A 22,634-nucleotide genomic window follows, 5' to 3' on the forward strand; every position below is an offset into this window, starting at 1 on the left:
CAATGCAATGCAACCAGCAGATTGAAGAGAGCCAGAGACTGAAGTGTGGGTTTGGTTACCCATAATGTGAGAACACATTAGGATATCTTTATTGGATATATATATGTATATATTTTATATAAAAAAACATACACAAACATAGTAAATTAGTATTTGCCAGAGAATCATAAGCTTAGACAGTCCCTACTTTTCTAAGCTTTTAAGAGTACTGTATTTCATATAAAATTAATTTCCACCCACCTATTTTTCCATGTACCACTGACCATCACTCTGGCCAGGAGGATGAACAAAGAAACTACTGTGTAAACGGTGCTCTTGAGCTAGCCACCAGCTCATGATGTAAAAATAGCAAGGGATCTTCCTTTACTTGTGATGAGGCTGCCTGGTCTTGTTCAGTACACATTCTTCTAAGACCACAATGGAGGATAGAAAAAGATACATTGAGATCTGGCATCTGAACAAGTTGTCGTTTTGCCAACAGGTGGCACTGTAGACAAACTTTAGGAGACCTAGATGGAATCTGGGACAATAATGCAGTCAACAAAGCCTTCAGCAGAATAAGCACATTTAGTTATTGTTGAAGAGATGCATTAAAAAACACTAGAGAGAAGCCAAGGCAATGTACACCAGCAATCATTGCATTGTTGAACTGGATTAGCGAATGAGGCAAGGATTAACTGCCCACTGCCAGCAATTTCTTTGGCCGTTTGTTCATCACAGAATGTGCTGCGGAATGAATGACCAATGGAATTCCTAATAATCCTGAATGAATTGAGAACTCAAACTTGCTGAAGTGCACTAAATTGTAAAAATAAAAAAAGTGGTACGTAGGCACATTCTAGGATGATGACTAACTAATAACAAATCTACTTTGAAATGCTCGCTGAACAATATGTACTTGGCACAAACACTTTTTGTATTATTTTTATTTAGACACAATAGGAATCCTCTGCAAGGATGGATAATGTATGTCTGTTCTTAAATTATAGCTGTGCTCTCACCTTTTTCTTTCCTACTGCCGTGTATAGATTAGCAGGTTAGAGACATCAGGATAGAACAGATGTAACAAGTAGGTGGGAGACAGTTAGTTCCTGTCAATGTGGTTTTTGCTTTCCCCAACCCACATTGTACATTAAAAGTAGCTGTGACAAGTTTGAGTACATGCTATATCATCATCCTCACAGTCACAGATTCGAAGAGACTAGCACAGCACCATGTATTAAATAAATAAATAATCCTTAAAGAAATATCTCCTTTCAAGCTACTGACTATTGAACCACTTCGGTTCGGCAGCCTCTTCAGTTTAACCACCAGATAAATACAACTTCCAATAGAAGATTCAGCTTCTAAAAAAGGCTAGTAGGAAAGGTTGACTCAACACGTGATCGCAGAAAAACTCACCCACCAGGTGCACAAACATATGTAAATACAGTAACTGAATATTCATTTACACAAATTGCATACGACCTTGAAGTGGCTACATTCAAAAGGCTTTTCAGATGATCCATTACTAACCCGACTAGGGAACAGCAACAAAAAGAGGCTGCAACTGAACTAGTAAAAGCCCATCTTACAATTGTGCTGAAATATGACATATTCGATAACATAGAAGCAAGAAAAAACATTGTTATCACTTTAACAGTGAGATTATGCCTTATTTTTGAAACATCCTTTAACCTGCATCATTCTTTATCATGTTTGCAGGTTGATTCACAAAGTAGTTTTAGTTTGTTTTCAACCACCCCCCCACCCCATTCCAGTGGTGGCGCTCATTTAGTCCAGTTCACGGGAGAGTGGAGTTTATGTCCCGCCTCCCCACATTTACACTTCTAAAACTGGCTCCTTTATTCTGTTGGCAGAACCTTAGACCAACTGAATCATAATATTATCATCTAATGCTCAGTTGTGCCATCAACGGTCCATTTGAAATGATGGATGTATGATTAAGTAACTGCACAGTCGTTAATGTTGATTAACAGCTATTTATATGTAAATTGAAGCATGCTGAATGGATAGTGTGTAGGTAGGAAACCCTTTCCTTCTCTCAGCAGTGCTTAAAGCTGCTTTTATGTTCATTTTGCACTGCTTGCTCTCAATACGCAATCTCCTGCAGCTAGCATTACCAGAAAGCTAAACAGGCAGGATTTTTTTTTAATTAAAATGACCAGCTGAAAGACCTGTTTTTAAAGAGGGTCATCCCAACCACCACTGCTCTTCCTGTTACATCAACAGCAGTGCAATTACTGACAGTGATGTCATGACGCAATGTCATCACGTTAGCTCAAGGCAATTCCCAATTAAGCTACATTTTTCGTTGACGTCATGGCACTGGTACTTTGTGCACTAGCCAAATTGTCGTGGTCAGTTTGCAAATGCGCAAAATAAAAAGACACATGGATGAAACTATTAAGATCAGTTGGATGGCCCATAAATAAATACAGGAGAGCAGTGGACCAAGATCCAAGTTGACCAAGTGGTGCAATGTACAAACTCAGCTATTGTAATTTGAAAAATGAAAGAGCCGTCGCTGGAAAAAACTAAGATTGTAATAGAAGCAAGTGAAAAAAAATCCGAGCCCGATGGCTGGCTGTGTCACTAAGCCGAGGGTTGATTATGCTCCATTCTGCCCAAGATTCTACAAAACTAATCACTATCTTGTGCCTATCAGAACTACTATGAAGCTGGGATATTTTTTGGAGCCTCATCTAATAAGAGGCTGACATTTAGGCCTGATTCGGTTACAAGCAGAAACAAGTCAGTCAAAGGACAGACTGCTCATGCTATCCTGTGCAAAAATGGATCGTTAGTGTAGTGGTTATGTTATTGGACTAATAATTATAGGATATAATAATAGGGGTGTCTCTAGCAGACTACATGTACTGCGCTTGCACTAGATACAGAATGGAAAGTCTGTAGTTGCAGGTTGGGGTAGAAATAGTTAACTCTTATCTATTACAATGAGGATGAGCAAAGAATACTGAATGTTTAGGAGGGATGGGGAAGAGTTGACCTATGAGGAAGGGGGATGGAATGATGGGCAGGTCAGCAAGTGCTGACCCGGCAAAAGAGAAGAACTGGAAAAGACTAGTCTAGACAAAGAAAGAGAACCAACTTGGAGCTAATGAATAGTTTATGCATTTATGTACTAACTATAAACATGGGAGGTGTCTGAGGAGCTATGAGTTTCCCTATTCCAAGGAACCTTGCAGCTACATACGTAGAGGTTCCTAGCAGAGCAGCATTTCCGCGTGCACGGTTACAGATTTTTGCGGAGTCCCGATGAGAATCCCTTTTATAAGTAAATGGACCAGACTTGCAGATGTTTGTTACTGAACTACTAATAAAGAGCTAAGTGCTAATTAGACCACTCTAGTGTATGAATCTTTTTTGGAGTTATGCATTCCAACCAGGGGCCTGGTCTAATAATCCACAGAACACAAGTTCAAATCCCACCATAAAAGTTTGAGAAATTTTAATTTGGTTTAAATTGGAAATAAAAGACTGGTACCAGTAAAAGTGACCATGAAACTGGCGGATTGTCGTAAAAACCCAACTAGTTCACTATTGTCCTTTAGGGAAGAAAGCCTGTCATCCTTACCTGGTCTGACCTATGTGACTCCAGTCCCACACCAACGTGGTTGACTTTTAACTGCCCTCTGAAGTGGGTTAGCAAGCCACTTAAGTATAAGATAGTCACTAATAAATCCAATAGGGAATTCAGGAGAAACTTCTTCACCCAGAAAGTGGAACTCACTACCACAAGGAGTAGTTGAGGCGACTAGCATAGATGTATTTAAGGGGAAGCTAGATAAACACATGAGAGAGAAAGGAATTGAAGGATATGCTGATAGGGTTAGATGAAGTAGGGAGAAGAAGAGACTCGTGTGGAACATAAACACTGGCAATGGACCTGTTGGACTGAATGGCTGGTTTCTGTGCTGTACATTCTATGTAATTCTATATGCTAGGGATGGGCAGTAAATGCTGGCCTTACTAGCTATGTCCACATTCCAGAGAATGAATTTTTAAAAAGTGAAAAAGTCAAATTGAACTTGTGGTTTACATAACGAACAACAATGTTTAGATAATCACTTCCCTGTTTAGGGAATAGGTAAGGGTGCTTAACATGGAGTTGCAGTCAGAACAATTATATTGCTCACCAAGTTATGAATTTGATTTTTTTCTTCCTGAATGCAACCTCCCTAATATAACCCATGGACCAGAGAATCATCAAACATTTCTAAACCCTTTTCTGCTGAATTACATCGGTGCATTTAACAAACTGCATCTCCAAAACAACCTTTCCAGGAAATGTGGCTTCCTAACTATTCATGGTTTATCAGCTAATGTCAAGTAGAGCTGTGGAACTGAAATTTCTAAGATGGCATCAGTCAGTATATGGAGAGAAGAGCAGGAGCTCATATGACACAACAGGAAGTATTAAAACAAAAATAGTTCAAATTGACTGTGTTGCTTAAAAATATTCTCCTCATAAGTGGTCATATAAACTGAATACACAATGGCACCAGAGGAACATCTGATTTACTCAATTTGTAAAGGTCTCCTCATTCAAGGAATAACTGGGCATTCAGAGTCCCCTAGCTGATAGCCTGTCTCACCCAATAACAGAATCCTCAAACCATCTTCTCCTCCCCCCCACCCCACCAGAGATGTTTAACACATGGAAAAGTTTAAAAATCAGAAATACTTAAGGAAAAAAAAAATAGAATTATTAAAATTGAAACAGCCAGATTAACCAGAGTTCTATGAGGTTTTAGTTTTTCCTCTAAATATTTCAGAGATTTCTAGTTAAATGAGTACCCTATTGATTATACTCCTTTATTCCCACTCATCTGCCATTCAGTTCCCCTTTTTCCATGCCCGCAAGTCCCATGTGTAGGCCACTCCCTACGTCAGTGCATCAGTCCCCTGCTGCCAGTCATTCTCTGCAATCTGCTGAAGAACCTGTGCATTAAACATGCAGGTTTATGCTTCCATAACGTTCATTGGAACTAATTAGGTTCGTTACAACTCTGCAAGACCACTTGAAATGCAAGGCAAATATTTTGAAAATAAGAACAAGTGAAAACTGTGAGACTCTGTCATTCAATTGCAAATTGATAAACACTAAAGCCACTTTTATATTATAGGAGTGCAGCCAAGCACAGATAAGTGTGTCTCTGTGTTGTGTACACTCTACAGTATTAGCGTCCTGAAGCTAGTCCCTGTGTTTCCAAGAGATTGGTTCTCTGCACCACACAATGGAGCCTGGTGTGATGATGCCTGACTAAAAAGCAAAAGTAAGAGCAGTGGTATCTCTCTCCTAAACAGGAACAGCGGAAAATAGGCAATGTAAAAACGTTAACATGGATATGTGCAAGTCATTGTATATCCTTGCTTTCCAGACTAAGGAAGATAGCACAGATCCAGAGGACTAAAGCTTGTGGGAGGAATGTGGAAAACAGCATAGAAAAGAAATTAATTTACTCCTTCATCTGTTACAACTTCCATTCTCAATACTTTGAGGCACAACTCAGACACAAGTGTTTCTTTTTCCATGCTGCAGCTCGACAGAGTAAAATACATCAAAAAGGAACTCCCCTGTGAAGAAAGAAGCTGCATGATCTTTAATAATTGAAAAAAGTACAGCAATTCTATTCTGTATTTGGCTTCTTTTTGGCAAAACAGATAAATAAATTCATTGATTCTAAACAAAGGGAAGGACATTTGAAGGGCTTTCAGCAGTAAATTGTGCTGACACATGCACCTGTCAAACTGCACTCACTAATAGAGAGAGGTGGAAATATTCAAGTGAGAATTCTAGCAAGTTTTCTGCAAATCAAGGAGAAACAATTGCAATGCACTAAAATTTGCACTATTACAAGCTATTTGAGTTATGGTTTCTTCGACTTGCAAAATGCAAATTAGGAATTGTTTAATATGGACATTGTGTAAAACTATGAAACGAATAGAACAAAGTGTAGATAAAGCAATAAAAAGGTAATAAAGATAGGTAGAAATGAATTAGAATAAGAACTTGTTTGATATCCCTAACACAAAATTCAGAACCATAATTTAGAAGTAACTGGGAATCTCCCTCAAAAAGATGGCATGAGGATGGATGGCTGGTGGTTAAAAAAATGAAAGGGCTACATTAAAGCAATAGCGAATGTTCTTCCGAAGTTGATGTTGGGTCAGTTACAAGTGTTACCTTTAACGTGTGCTGATCTGGGGAATGTTTGATGCTGGGACTGCATTTAAAAAGTGTGAAACGAATGTTCCATTTGCAGTACTAATGTCCCTCACCCTGATAAGCAAAAGAACTCAAAAAAAAGTATGTGCATGCACACACACAGGGTTCTTCTACAGCTCACACAGAAACTCTGTTTTATGCTGTAAAAGTCGGTAGATTGCAGCATCTAATGAAATCTTCAGTTGGTGTTTTAAACCCCCCCCACCCCACTCCTTCCATGCAGTACTAAAATAGTTAAGCAAATTAAATGAGCAAAAGCTCTGGCACCTCACAGCTCACACTCAAAAGTACACAGATGTACGTACCTAGCTGTCTTGAATTGACCCAGTGCAAAAAAGACCAAAGGAAAAGTGTCAATTATAGTGAGATTTTTTTGTTTCGAATCTTTTACTGAGATTCTACCAGGTTGGAGCAAATATTTTAAAAATTAGTGCCAGTGAATGCATCTTAAACAAAATACATTCAAGATATGACTCTCTGCAGTTTCTAAAGTCTGTGGAGACAACACAAAACACTGTCAAAACTAAAAGAAACAGTAAATTTAAAAATGAAAAACAAAACTTACTGGTATACAACTGTCAGTGATTGGACTGAATACAGGATCCCTGTTTACATTGTTAGTATAAATGCTTCTGATAAGACTGAAGATGCTCATGATACCACCATATTTCATGCATTCTTTTAAAGTCTGAAACAATCCTGTTACCTTGTTTGATTTCAGCCCTCCTGAAATAATAAATAACTTCTGCACCACCTTTAGGTATTGGACACCGCAGATGCAGCACCCATCAGATTATCTGCAGATTAAATGTGCATTGTATACCTCTGATCACTAGAGAAAAATCTTAAAAATACCATCAGCAGCCTCACCATCAATTACAAAGAGAATGGAACGTTTTCTCCATTGGGCCTAAAAGGAAAACTGTTCTATAGTTGGGGGAATGGAATAAAAATCCCCAGTTCTTCTGCTAATTTGTCTTCCATGTTTAATCTACTAGATCCAAATGAATTAAATTTTCTCTTGCATCGCATAACAAATACACAAAATAGTGATCATTCCAAGCATTAAAAAGCAAATTGTCTTCTTCCCACAGTGGCAATGGCTTTCTGCATCCATTCAAGGCATTACGTTAAAGTTAGGATCTGTGTAGATGCCTCTAATAGATAAATAAGATTTTGCCGTACATTTATATGTCATTTTTTAATTTATCATGCAAAACCGAGTAAAACAACCAAAAAAGAAACCTCCATTGGATCGTACAACATACCGTAGTCATTTAGACTTGCCCGAATTGCTTCTTCTAATTGTTCCTGTTCAGTCATTCCTCCTGTGTAGTTTGTCCCATAGTTTGGGTCATTGTAACCAGAATACCCTAGAATTTACAAAAACAGACAATTTCTAATTAGGCAATAATATTTGAGGGTGGGAAGAAAGAGATCAGACTATATTCGTATGTTTTTTTAAGCTCAAGGTATAGAGTGTAAATAGTATGGACAATACTGGGTAGTTTTTCAGGTGCAAGAAGATATATTGGAGCATAGTCATTACGTAAAACTAAAGGGAAAAGAGGATAACTAAATGATCATCTGTTTTAGGTATTAGTTGAGGGATAAATGTTGGCCAGGACAGCAAGAGAAAATCCCACGCTCTTCTTCGAATAGTGCCGTGAGATCTTTTACATCCATCTGTTTAACGTCTCATCCGAAAAGCAGCACCTCAGTACTGCAGCATTCCCTCAGTACTGCACTGAAGTGTCAACCTAGATATTGTGCTCAGTGCTCAAGTCTCTGGAGTGGGGCTGGAATCCACAAACTCCTGACTCAGGCGAGAGTGCTACATACTGAGCCACAGCTGACATTTGTAAAGATATGCACATTTGTTGTAAAGATATTCATGAATGACAGGCAGATCTAGTAGAAACTCTCTGGGCAGAGTCTGAAGGTTTCCTACCAGTGAGATGCCAGTTATGGAGAATACACTACACTTATCATTTTGCTAACATTATATGCAAAAATGGTACTACCTACGTAAATGAATCACATTGTTTGAATGGACTCTGACAAAAATAGGATTTTTATCTTTGGTTTTGCATGGCTTTTAAGTATTTAGTGTAAATCTTTGTTAAAAATGTCAATCAGGAAATGTGGCCCAAATGTATTCTTGTTGTCTCATATCAATGTCTGGCTACCCAAAATATAGCCCCTTCTTTAATTCTGTGGGACTCTGCAGGACTATTTTATGTGAATTCATCTTGATGACAACAGTCTATGAAGCACTTTGGAACATTTACGTTAAAGGTGCTATATAAATGCAGGTTGCTGTTGATTGGAAAAGAGTAAACAACACCAAGAGGAGACATGGTTCTTATGTCATCATGCCATATTTACAGAGATATAGTCTGCTCAGATAATCTTTGTTAAAGTCAACCTTCAAAGACATCTCTTATACACCAAAGGATCCAATGTATAAAATGTCAGGATTTGTAGCATTCATCAATTTTCTACTCATCATGTCACAGCCTGTGACGAGGGTGGATAGAACATTGCAAGCAGAGAGCTTATGTACGTACCACCAAAGACTTTCTAAGAGGTTGCTGATAGAAGCTGGAGGAAATATGAACTCTCTCAACGGGCAACCAAGTTTGTACGTAGTGCATGTTCGATGGTTTTGCCATACAGGCTTTTACCTATGCCTTTCGGCTTGTGGGTTATTATAACAAATTTGGGTCTGCTATAGATACCTACTTGGCCAGTAAGACACTCAGATCATTTTAAGGGAGCATCAGTCACTCCCTTAAATCATCTGAGTGTCTTACTTCTATGGGAGTTGATTCAAACTACTCATTATCTATTTGTACGATAGTATAACCCAGGAATGTAACATTAGCACCCCGTTCTGATCAGATCCTCATATCTTTTCCACCTGTATTTCTGCAATCTCTCAGGTGATGGACCACTAGGCGAGGAGAGGATTGAGACGAATCATTAAGCTGCTTTACTTCACAGTAAAGGTGAACATACAGAGAGATGGTTTCACTTAGTCCAAATCAGCAAAACTTATCTTCATGTAATGATATAAACAGAACAAGCATGCTATACTACTCCAGTTCAGTGGGTCGCCTTACTCAACTCAAACAGAATAACTCTTCTGCATTCTGTCTTACATCCCAGGGAAGAACCTCCGCTCCCTGCAGATTCTTGTCTTCTTCTAAATCCTTCTCACCGCTGTTTGCTGCCCGACTTCCTACATGGCTTTGTTCAGTTTTTTCTTGTCCGAAAACAAATTGGGGGTTGGCTTCTGATCCCTCCCTTAACCGAAGTTGGCCAGCAGAGCTGCTAATCAAGCCTGTTACTGTGTCCCTCCCTTTGAAACTACCTTCAAGTAAAGTTTAACAGGAAGTGACATCCTATTCCCCCGACCCCCATCCCCACCGCAGTGTGTATTTTTGAGACCTTCCTAGGATGAGAGCACTGCCCTATTATTTCCATCAATCCTGAGCAATGGTGCCAACGTCTGGCTTTAATACATGTTTGTCAAATGCCAGCAGCGTCTAGCCTTCCTTTTTAAATCAATGCAAGTCCAAGTGTTTCTAAAACACACTTAAAAGTAAAATTTTCCCAACTCCTTTCTGTGGAAAAATGGTCAAAAAGTCCTGAAATGTAACAGTCATTTTATCTGTAAATACATCTAAACAGTAGTTCTAGCCTGCACATAGGAAGGGGTGTAGCATTTTCTGCCATATGAGGTAATGCGACAGAAGAATGTGCTAGGTATCTTACGTATGCTCCAGCATGCAATTTATTACAATTGAGATTAATTGTTCCGCTGGGCTACTATAATTCATATATGGAGAGAATAAAGACAGATATAAGTTCATAAAAAGACTTGGTCTGCTCATGGAAACCATCATCAAGCCACTTACACAAGGAAAAGGTGTTGGGTAAAAGGCTGAAATGTAGATCAATGTAGTGGAATCAGCAAACTAATTCTGAATGATGAGAATGGAGATCAAAAGAATTGCTGACTTTACTTTGAGGAAGATGGAAGTGTGATATGACTTTCAGCAGGAGCTTGGGTTGTAATGCAATAGCATGACTAATGTGCTAGATCAGTAAAGGTCGATTGGTTACCAGTACATGCATCTTACTCACCCCATAGCAGAGATCAGAGCAACAAGCAGAGCAGTATCCCAACCCAAGAATTTGAGATTGTATGAGCCAATGGTCTCCAAAGTAAGATACAGAAGTTTGTGAAGGACTGGATTTAAATCTCAAAAGAAAGTTGAAAGCATTAAATGTCTCTACACTTTTTGTAAAATCAGAAACAAAAAGGATGGTTCCTAAAGGATCCACAAGGGAAAGCATCATAGAAGGTTGTAGCTGCTGCTCTATGGACCTGTATAAATTTAGATTCAAGTCACATGGATACAAGGAGATGCTCTAATATTATGAAGTCAAATTCTTTAGCAGAGCAGAGCACCTCCACACAAATTTCTTCTACTTAATAGGGCACATTCAGTTAGTAATAAAGAGGTAAAAACTTTAGATTCATTTAAGGAGTTCCTCAGGGCAGTGTCCTAGGCCCAACCAACTTCAGCTGCTTCATCAATGATCTTCCCACCATCATAAGGTCAGAAATGGGGATGTTCGCTGATGATTGCACAGTGTTCAATTCCATTCACAACCCCTCAAATAATGAAGCAGTCCGAGCCCGCATGCAGCAGGACCGGGACAACATCCAGGCTTGGGCTCATAAGTGGCAAGTAACATTTGCGCCAGATAACTGCCAGGCAATGACCATCTCCAACAAGAGAGAGTCTAACCACCTCCCCTTGACATTCAACGGCATTACCATCGCCGAATCCCCCACCATCAACATCCTGGGGGTCACCACTGACCAGAAACTTGATTAGACCAGCCATATAAATACTGTGACTACAAGAGCAGGTGAGGCTGGGTATTCTGCGGTGAGTGACTCATCTCCTGATTCCCCAAAGCCTTTCCACCATTTACAAGGCACAAGTCAGGAGTGTGATGGAATACTCTCCACTTGCCTGGATGAGTGCAGCTCCAACAACACGCAAGAAGCTCGACACCATCCAGGACAAAGCAGCCCGCTTGATTGGCACCCCATCCACCACCCTAAACATTCACTCCCTTCACCACTGGCGCACTGTGGCTGCAGTGTGTACCATCCACAGAAAGCACTGCAGCAAGGCTTCTTCGACAGCTCCTCCCAAACCCGCGACCTCTACCACCTAGAAGGACAAGAGCAGCAGGTACATGGGAACACCACCACCTGCATGTTCCCCTCCAAGTCACACACCATCCCGACTTGGAAATATATCGCCGTTCCTTCATTGTCGCTGGGTCAAAAATCCTGGAACTCCCTTCCTAACAGCACTGTGGGAGAACCTTCACCACACGGACTGCAGCGGTTCAAGGCAGCGGCTCACCACCACCTTCTCAAGGGCAATTAGGGATGGGCAATAAATGCTGGCCTCGCCAGTGACGCCCACATCCCATGAACGAATAAAAAAATATATAACATGATGAGGGAGTGTATTTTTTTTCCTGGATGGATGAACTAAGATGGCCTCCCTCGTCTGTATTTATCTCGTGACCCTGAGCAGACCTATGCACAGAGATAGCTCAAAAAAGGTTCTCGAAAGCGGTGATGGGATCACTAACGTATATAGACAGCATTTGGGAGCCCCATCCTTCCAGAAATCAGTCAATGCCAAGGCATCAGCATCAGCTGATTGTGGAAGAACTCCTACTTCTTGCTCATAGCCTAGGTATGGGCAGTGCTGGGACTTCTTTCAAAAATGCCTTTGACAGTTTGTCATGATCAATGTATATGGAGTGCTGGCAAAGGCATATATTTCAGTATTGGCAGGCACTAAGCTGGTTCTAGGTGCACAGATTACACACCCGTCCTTAAGCCTGACTAGTGCTGGACTGGAAGATCAGGCAAGCTGGAATTGGCCAGAGCTGATTTCTAAAGAAAAAAAAAGCAGCATGGTTTGTGGTTGCCACGTTCTTCTAGAACTACTCTTCTAAATGCACTGTTGGCAGCTCCACTGGGTTTATAAACATTATAATTAGGCTTTGTATCGGGGGGATTGAGGAATGTAAGAGATATTCTTTGGGTCAGAGACAGTGGCAAAGAAATGAAACATGGAGGTGCAGGAAGAAAGGAGAGTAAAATCAGATTTCTTTTTAACATTTGATAGGATCACGATCCTAACTCCATCACAGGTGAAAATTGTATAAAATTTTAGTAGAAACCAAAATGTGAAACAATGAAAGAGCTAAAACTTAAGTTGAAATTATGGCCGCTTAAAAAAAATTTAAATGTTGGTGCCAGACTTCAAAATTTTCCTCAGCGGACTCACTGACCACGCTCATAGGCTAGGCACAAAACCAGCCAGCTGCCAGACTGTGTAATTGCAGCGTGATAAGTTTACATAGGTGAATGCCATTATGTTGAAATAGGAAATTATAATGGGAAAAAGTAGACATAATGTGCAACAAAAATGTGACAAGAAGACAAGTGTGTGCAGTGTAAGATTTTTAGGGCTGTCAAAAATCAGGCCGTTTCTATAACGGACAATCAGCAATGCAAGTTTTACGCCTGGGGGGCATGTGGAAAATCTACCCCATGGAGCCCTGCCTTCCTCAACTTCATAATGGTGCATGCAGGAGTGAAAACGTGACTGCCACTTGCAACACTGAAACTAGCACTCATACTACATCCTTCAGTGTATCAATGTAGCAATCATCACACCTCTCTTTTCTTCTCCTATTTTCCCCTTACATTCTAATCTCTTTCTGTTCCTAACTTTATTATCTATCTAGCTGCATGTGTAAGTGTCACTATTATTTTGCTTTCTCTAGCTGAAGAGCAAAAGAATCCTATGGAGGTGAGGCTAACTCAGAATTCACAGCGCTAGCAAAAATTAGGATTTACTGGCACAGTGCAGGCAGGATAGTGATTCTTAGGCAGGTAGAAAGTGAGGTTGTGATATCCTATACGATGCACACAAAATTGTAAGAGTTGATAGGCTTCCACCCATGCACCATGTGGCATCGTGCAGCATGTTACAGATAGGGAAAATTACAACATTGAAGCATGATCATAGAAGCTGTAGACAAGACCACGGCTGAAAACAGTAAACATAATGAATTTGTCTGGTAGATTTTTTTTTACAGAAAATTTTGTGAAGAATTTTAGCAAGTTGAAATGGAATATTTTGTTATTTTGGTCACACAGTGTCAGTATCAAGCACTTTTAGATCAGGAATAACATGGAAAGTTTCTACATTGCCCCAAAAATTGCCCCAAAAATATCCCTTGACCACTCCAAGAATAACATCAGCATGACAGTTCCATTTCTCACATTAGTCAACCTTGGCACAGTGAGATTATCAATTCATGGGAAAATTAAAGCAGTTTTATGCTTTGGGCCAGTGCCCACTAGGAGCTGGGTTAATGGTACCCCAAATCATTTAACATAGCTAGCTAGCAGGAAGGGATTACTTTCACCCTATCAGTCTCAACTCGATTCAAATCCAGTTCCCAGAGGTGAAAGGGCAGTGTGTTAAAAATATTGACCAGTACAAGTAACAGATAGGAGAAAATACAAGGGATTCATATACCATTAAATAACAGTTGAGGACATCGTCTGAGCTATTCAAACTGAAATAATATGTATCTTGCTAATAAACAGGAACTCCATAAGATTTTAATCGATACATACAAAAATTATTCCCACACCAGTACTTTTATTGAGCAGGAAAATCAGTGAAGCCGTAACACCAGTGAACTGACGTTTAGCACATAAATCCGCAAAAGGCCTTTATGATGTTGAAATGGACAGTTTAGACAGCAATTCCATGGGTGCTTTCTTACCAGTTTCCAAGCAGGGCAAACCCCCTCCCTGCATAGGAAATCTCAGTAGGGGTTGGAATAGAGATGTACGGTTTTACTAAATATTCTAAACATTGAAGATTTTAGAAGTTCACTTCATATGGAATAAAATCTGTTTTAGGAATTAGGATCTGATGCGGCTACCTTTACTATAGATTTTTTTTGAATTATTTAAACCTTTGGTAGATTACATTATTTATTTATAACACTTTGATTTTATTAGTTTCTCACTATTCCCCCATCTCTGGGGATTCTTCAAAGTTATATGACAACATAACAAATGAACTTTGACTATAGTTGATCACACGACTGACAAGCTTTAGTTATTATCCACCATGTCTTACCAATAATACACGAATACCCCCACAGCATGTTATTCCAGTTTTATGAATGAGAAGATGCTTTGCATCTGAGCAAATCTCATTACTTGCTGTTTACCCGTTCTTGCTATTCAGTCTTCATTATGATCAGGGATAATTTCAGCATTGCTTCTATTTCTCAAGGAAATTTACCAGCTTCAGAGTTTATATACATAAATGTGCATTTTGTAATAGGTTTTAGCATGATCATTCATTTAGATAAAATTTCAGTTCATCACCCTTCGTGATTTTTCACAAGCATTTGTTCCATTGTAGTTTCTAAATGTGGGCTATATGCTAGACACAGAGTTTTAGAATATGAAGTTTAAGTAATGCATTTCACATATGTCTTAATCTCATCCCAGTCACCAGTCCAAGAAAAGGCAGGTCCCTTCCTAAGAGGGAATGGAGAAAAGTCATCCTGAAGCAGAAAAAAAACCTTGCGTTTATTTAGGGTTCCTCATGTAAAAACAAGGACTCAATGTTTTGCAAAAGAAAAATGGATGTTGAGCAGGAACTAAAAAGGAGTTTGGTGAGCGAAAGGAAAAAAAAAATTGAAAGCATGATCAGAGAGACAGGTTTTTAGGAGTCTTTGAAGGCAGAGAGAGTGGCAGCAAAGCAAAATGGTTTTGGAAGATAATGCCAAAAAAAGATAGGTCTCATGAAAGTATACCGGGGAGGAGAGATGGTGGAGGTGAATGGAGTGGCCAACATTGTTGGGTTGGAGGAGGAAAAACAAGCCACGGTTACAGTCATACATGGTGACTTTGATCAGGGTGGTTGGATACAGGATTGGAGGGACTCAAGCAGAAAGAACTAAGAACATAGTTGTGTGGCAACTTGATGAAGGAAGTTGGAGAGAAAGACCAGGTCAGAGGTAGGGCGATAGTTTGCAAGAGAAGTTTGGAAAGCAGTGGCAATAATGCCTGAAGAAATGGAGAAGTTGCCAATGTCAATGAATATTAAGAAAGGGAAGTTCAGTGGTCCAGAAGGGAATGTACATGGTGAAAATGAGGAAATTATCTACATAGGAACACGAGTAGGCTATTCAGCCCCTCAAGCCTGTTTCACCATTCAATTAGATCATGGCTGATCTGTACCTTAACTCATGAGATGTCACTGTTGACTAATGTAACCTTGGAGGTGGTGAGGCCTTATGTAATAGTAAAGTCAAGGGGATGACCATGGATGTGGATGGGAGAGTTAATTTTGAGAGTGAAGGTCAGGGAGGAAAATACACCAGCGAATCTGGAGGAGACAGCAGGGACAGTTCAGGTGCAAGTTGTAGACACTAAGGATGAGTTGCTGCTTAGCTAAAGGTTGAGACATTTGGTAGTGATTTCAGCAGTAGGGGGCCTTCACACATCTACTGTTGGCTGGTTATACAGCCGCAGTCACTGGGAGCGTTTCTCCTTTCCCCTCTCCAAATTAGGGAATAAAATGTGGAATTAGCTGAGGAAAGAAAAATAACAATTCAAACTAACCTCGATTATTGAAGTAAGTTTGTTGTCTAGCATAGTTACTTGATGAAACACCTTCTGTCAAATAAGAACAATGAAAAGATATCACATTATTAATCCAAGGTAATTGGGACATGTTGAACAATTCATATTATCAGTAAATTCAGTATCACACAAACAACAACACAGTCAGCCAAGTTGCTTTCCAACATTTTTTGGTCAAAATTTTAATTATGATAATTTCTTTAGTGTGGTCTATCTCAATGGGTGAATGTTTTTTCCTCCATATGTATTTAGACCCATCATCTGTGGAAGAAAATAACAGGGACCAAGTACCTTTAACACTTCAATTCACTGAAGTCGTGGCAGAGGAAATTTTCTGACGAGCAATCTTTATCATGCGTGTACTAAGCTACTCACACCCAATTCCTAGTAGTGCTATTTTAAAATAAAGGGATTAACATCTGCCTTAGAAAAGTGCTGGGAGAAACTGATAGTGAATGGATGTTTTTCTGACTGGAGAGAAGTATACAGTGGGGTCCCCCACGGATTGGAATAAGGACCATCGCTTTTCTTATTATACATAAATGACCTAAACTTAGGTATAGGGAGTACAGTTTTGAAGTTTGCAGATGATACAAAACTTGGCAACGTAGTAAATAATAAGAACGATAGTAGCAGACTTCAGGAGGACGTAGATAGACACATGGCAGATGCAAGTTAATGCGGATAAGTGTGAAGTGCTTCACTTTGGGAGGAACAACATGGAGAGGCAGAATAATCTATATGATACTATTTTGAGGGGGGTGTAAGAGCAGAGGGACTGGGGGTGGTGGGGGGGGGGTGCATATTCACAAATCTTTGAAGGTGGCAGGGCAAGTTGATACGGCAGTTAAGAAAGTGTATGGGATATTTGGCTTTGTAAATAGGGGCAATGAATACAAAAACAAGGAAGTCATGCTAAACCTTTACAAATCACTAGTTGGGCCTCAGCTGGAGTTTTGTGTATAATTCTGGGCACCACACTTTAGGAAAGATGTCAAGGCCTTGGAGAGGGTACAGAGGAGGTTTACCAGGGATGAGGTACTTCAGTTAGGTGGAGAAATTGGAGAAGCTGGGATTGTTCTCCTTAAAAGCAGCGAAGGTTAAGGGGAGACCTCATAGAGGTGTTGAAAATAATGAGGGGACTTGATTGAGCAAATAGGGAGAAATTGCTTCCACTGGCAAATGGGTCAGTAATCACAAGGCATAGATTTAAAATAATTGGCATAAAAACTAGAGGGGAAATTAGGAGAATTTCCCCCCCCCCCCCCCCCCCCATACAGCAGGTTGTTAAGGTCTGGAACGCACTACCTGAAAAGGTAGTGGAAGCAGATTCCATAGGAACTTTCAAAAGGCAATTGGGCATGTACTTGAAGAGTTCTAATTTGCAGGAATATGGGGAAAAAGCTGGGGAGTGGGACTAAATTGGACAGCTCTTTCAAAGACCTGGCACAGACACAATGGGCTGAATGGCCTCCCTCTGTGCTGTAAGATTCTATAATTCTATTAAATTGCCATAAGCACTTTGATCTGCTCTATCAAAAGATCACCCAATAAAAGATTTCTTATTATGGTTACTATGTGCATTGCAGGATTGGGTAAAGAAAACATTGCCCCCAAAAATCCATATAAATTCTGATGGACTCCTGCTCTAAATCCACAGGAGGCCAGCGGAAAGGCCATAAACTCAGAAAGGATCTGGATACGCTGAGTCCTGGCACAAATCGGGGATTCTGGGATGGCTTAGTAGGGGCAGAGACTCTGCCCACACCTACGAGACCATCGATGTGCTGGAGTGGGGTTTGGATCTTCGGAAGCTTCTCATATGGGACCTAGTGTAGCTTCAGTGGAGGTACACCTACCTCCTCAAACCCCTGGCAGAAGTGGGGCTCACGTGGCGATACAGGCCTGGGCCTCGGAGGAGAAAGGCACTTTTAAAAATTATATATTTAAAAGCAAAGGGTGCCACGGGACATCGTGATATATTTGTTATGGGGGGGGGGGGGGGGGTTGCAGCAACTTTATTTCCTGGAAAATATATAAATGTCAACAGATAGAGAAAAATAATTCAGAACTTGTAAATAGCCATGGAGGCTGGATTGGAGATGACCATGAGGTGCTTGTAAAAACTACACACAATGAAATTTAAGAGATATTGCTCCTATGAACCTCCTCTCTGCCACTGAACAGTAGGGTCTATCCTGTTCTCTGTAGAGGATAAACAACTGAAGAATATATGGATTGTTTTCTATGAACAATGAGCACAGACACTTATGTCAGAGAACATTAACAGTTGGCTTGGCAGCACTTCACACAAGCCAGCAACAGTCCAGCTGACAGACATGCACAGATGCTACCAAAAATGCCCCATGGGTGACCTGCCTGCCTCACTACCCAAGACAAGGGAAAAGTCGCCCCAAGAGAGCTAGAGTACAAACATCAGAATAGAATGGCATTCGAATCTAGCCCTCCAGGTCAATATTAATGCTCTTAACATTCCAGTCACTGGGTCATTTTAAGACACCACATATAACTGGGAGGGGGGAGGTTAGGCAAAGACGATAAGGGAAGAACACACTATGGTATGCATCACATTTGTTAATAATATTTGGCAAAAGTCCATTTCGTTTCAACATGAGAAAATAAAAAAATCCGAGAAGGCACCTATTCTCTGATTACCTAATATTGCTCACTAACAATTTTTAAACTATAATCCTTTTAAAAAAAAATTCTAAAAGGCAGTTTTAGAATTTTTGAAAGAAAATTAAATTTCTCCCCCTTGTTTTCGCATTGGTCTCCGGCACGGTCTATGGTGATCTAGGATTACTGTAATTTATACTTGTGAGATGCTTAATTAGGTACAGTGCCATATGACAACTTGAAAAGTGCAAAATGCATTCCAATGTCTAAATGATGAAAGGGTATGGAACCAATAGGGAATTATATTTTGTGACTAGGGATCGAGGATTGTTGCACCTACCAGCGCATACTTTCATCAAATTCCTCAAGGGTCCTTTGGTGTACAGTAGCCCAACCAGAATACCAGAAAGATGACCAACAAAAGAAGACCTAGGAGAAAAGAAAATCCTTAGCCACTGCCTGCTTAGAGTGACGCTGATTGAACACTGCCTGTGCAATTGTTATTCTGACAATTTCAATTAATGGCAGTTTCCCCTCCTTGTTCCAGCTGTTATTTTTTTAGAAATTATGTTAATGTTGATCCTTAGGAAGCCTATGGGTCTATCCAATTACGGTATTTAAAGTGAACACAACAAAAAGGCACAAGTAAAAATTTCAATTTATCAAAAAAACAACCAAAGTGGTTTCTTTCTCTCTTACAGCGAGTCCTTAAGTGAATTGTTATTACAAAGGCCTGTCTGTTATACAGACTGACAGCAGCTGTACTGTCTCACCCACACCAAACTGTATGTTTGTACGTATCAATGTGCAACTCAAAAAACTATAGGTCTGTGTATCATTATATAACAGGTCATATCATTAACACTGCCAGACTCGCAACTAAATCACTGCGTTGCCATCCAATTATTTACCTTCACATCAAAACAGACTTCACTTACACCAAAAATTCTGCAACCTTTAAGGCACCTAATTTGTTTGTGCCCAGATTACAGGTGTATCTGGGCGTAAATGCGGAGGAAACTCCAGGCTAGGTTTGGCAAGTAATAGGGGTATTGAATCAAAATATGGCTTTTTTCTAAACCCAGAACACGACATTGTATGCAGGCGGCTTGGGCTTGGCTGTGATGCTTCCTATGGTAATATATTGTTGACGCTCCTGTCGGGGCTCATGCATAAATAATACTACTTGAGCAAAGTACCAGAGAACGACCAGATCTGGTGGAACTGTACCCAGCAAGAGTCAATGCCTTGAAGAGAATTGGGGGGGGGGGGGGGGGGGGGGGGAGAAAGAGATTATTTTGTTCGATTTCTTTAATTTTTCCTTTTGATCATTTCTCTTAGTTCTTTTTCTCCCAATATTTTTTTTAAAACTTATCGTACCCTAGCCTTTCATTGCACACAATATTATTTATCTTTTCCCTGCATTCTTTCCATGCCACACACCTTTGCTAGCCAACAGGACAAACTGCAGACCTGTTCCCAAGCTGCCAAAGCCACAATGAACAACCACACAAAGTTTACAAGAGCGAATGATCCTCTTACATTCCTTCCACTCACCGTGGATGAAATACTTGGGCTCTGCTGAGTACCTCCGCACAGTGGCACTGTGGAGGTCAGAAGCTCATTGTGGAAAACCTATAATGGGCTCCATCCTACCACCATATGGTCGGGTCAGAGGTCTAATGCATTATGTCACCATGCTCACCCTCTCCTTGTGTGCAAACTTTTTCCACTTGCCATAGAGATTACTATGCTGCTCACTGTGCTAAACAACTTGAGGTCTTCTGATACACCAGTGAGACTTATTCTGTGGATCACCTGATCAATATCACCCAGAAAAGAAGTGCCCGTTGTTATTTTAGTTTTGAGTCCACTACAGCTGTACCAACCATGTGGCATTTCCAGGTTTCCTTTCATTAGAATCCAGAATTCAGAGAACAGAATTCCACTGTGTAGTCTCAGACAAATCAGCATCAATTTAACATTTAATTAATTTCCTCAAGCATCCAGATAAAAGCAGCATTTGTATATCCATTGCTTTCCAAGGTTCTTTACTGTTATTTTTCTCAGAGCTCCACTGCTTTAAAGCTTAATGAACCCCATTATTGCCCCTTTTCCTATTCAAATATTCAACTCTGGCAATTATAGTTACACCAACAAATGAGGGCTTCACCACAGTTGTGAAATCATGACATAAAAAACTAATTAATCAGTCAGAAATCTGCTTTTTCCCCCCCAAATAATCCTTTTGAGAGTCAAAACAACATTTATCAAAAGTAATTTACTGTGTCACAGATTGTGTACTTACCCAGGAGCAATCAAATGAATAGCAACCAACTCGGCCCAACATGCATACTGTTTCCATACTGGGAAGCCCAGCACGTAGCTGATGCCTCCAGGATTGTAATAGTTGTTCACAACTTTCAGGGCAAATAAAACACCTGAAATAGAAAAAACATATCTTTAAGAGCCCCAATACTTCTTACCAAGTCTACACACAAGGTTTTTCCTATGATACTACAAGTACACCAGTCATTTTAAACAGTTAAATTCCCAGATCCTGTGCCACACACAATTTCCAGGAAGACAGGCCAGGCACGAGATCCGCTAGTGTCGCTCTGCATCTTGCCACAAGTACATGCGAGCAGCCCTAGAATGACTCATTTTCGGATTCCTCCTCTTCCCGGTTGATAGCTTCCACTTAGTGCCTTTGGACAGCCAAGTTCAATTGGAGAAACTATCGTGTGATGATATTGTAGGCACTAAGCTCTCACACCTACACCACTCTGGTACGTTAATTTAATGGGTACAATGTGTAAAGCAACACAGTTTTCTTGCAAGAATTTTAATACAGCATTCCTCTCCCCTTACAAATCCCACATTAAGGTAAGAGTGGCAACTTATTCATCAATTTCCCCTCCCTGTGGGAGGTGGACAGCCTCTATCAGATACCTCCCCCAATGGCATAATGAAGCCTGGGAACTCTTGCACAGGGGCTCAAGACTCTAATCCATCTCCTGCCATTTTAGTGGTGGTTTAGAGCACCAACAGTTGTGGCACCAAATATGTAAACCTTTTAGAAAAAAATCATGGAAAACTTCCTTAGATGAGGGACTGAGTGCCAGAACAACGATCCTTCTCCTGTCAGAACTGGGTTTGAATCTAGAGCAGCCCGAGAGGATGAATATATTCTCTTGGTGTGGGCTGTAAGAGTCATATCTGAAATGAGTGTGGCCATTATCAACCAAGTCCCTAGTGGATGCAGAACCATAGTACAAAACTGTAAATAATGAGATAAATTGGCAAACTTATTTTGAGGGACTGTATAGGTGGCTGGTATGGGAAGCTGAAAAAAAAAATCATAGGAGTAGGCCATTCAGCCCCTTGAGTCTGTTCTGCCATTCAATTAGATCATGGCTGATCTGTACTTCAACCCCATTTGCCCACCTTTGACCCATATCCATTGACACCCTTACCTAACAAAAAACTATCGATCTCAGTTTTGAAAGTGTCAAATATCCAGCAGCCACAGCCTTTTGGGTGAAGAGAGTTCTTGATTTCTACAACCCTATTTGTGTGAAGAAGTGCTTCCTGATTTCACTCCTGAATAGCTAAGCTTGAATTTTAAGATTATGCCCCCTTGTTCTGGATTCCACCAGCAGAGGAAATAAATTCTCTTTATCTACCATATTGAATCCTTTTATAAACACCTCAATTAGATCACCCCTCAATCTTCTTAACTCAAGGGAATACAAGCCAAGTTTATGCAACTTGTCATAGAATCATAGAAGTTACAACATGGAAACAGGCCCTTCGGCCCAACATGTCCATGTCGCCCAGTTTATACCACTAAGCTAGTCCCAATTGCCTGCACTTGGCCCATATCCCTCGATACCCATCTTCCCCATGTAACTGTCCAAATGCTTTTTAAAAGACAAAATTGTACCC

General features: G+C 40.2%; 1 protein-coding gene across 2 annotated transcripts in view; it reads right to left on the bottom strand.

Moving 5' to 3' along the window:
- Nucleotides 1-22,634, bottom strand: part of rhbdd1 (rhomboid domain containing 1) — a 50,002-nt gene that overhangs the window by 11,230 nt on the left and 16,138 nt on the right. The window contains exons 3-6 of one of the 2 annotated variants that reach the window (XM_067995106.1): nt 20,995-21,127; nt 19,027-19,115; nt 16,029-16,079; nt 7,522-7,626 (exon numbers count right to left, since the gene is read on the bottom strand). In XM_067995106.1, coding sequence (XP_067851207.1) covers nt 7,522-7,626; nt 16,029-16,079; nt 19,027-19,115; nt 20,995-21,127 — 378 coding nt within the window. Of the gene's footprint in view, nt 1-7,521; nt 7,627-16,028; nt 16,083-19,026; nt 19,116-20,994; nt 21,128-22,634 lie in introns of both variants that reach the window. The other variant, XM_067995105.1, reaches the window with a different exon arrangement.

The sequence above is a fragment of the Heptranchias perlo genome, chromosome 13 (genome assembly GCF_035084215.1).
Source record: "Heptranchias perlo isolate sHepPer1 chromosome 13, sHepPer1.hap1, whole genome shotgun sequence".
Lineage (NCBI taxonomy): Eukaryota > Metazoa > Chordata > Chondrichthyes > Hexanchiformes > Hexanchidae > Heptranchias > Heptranchias perlo.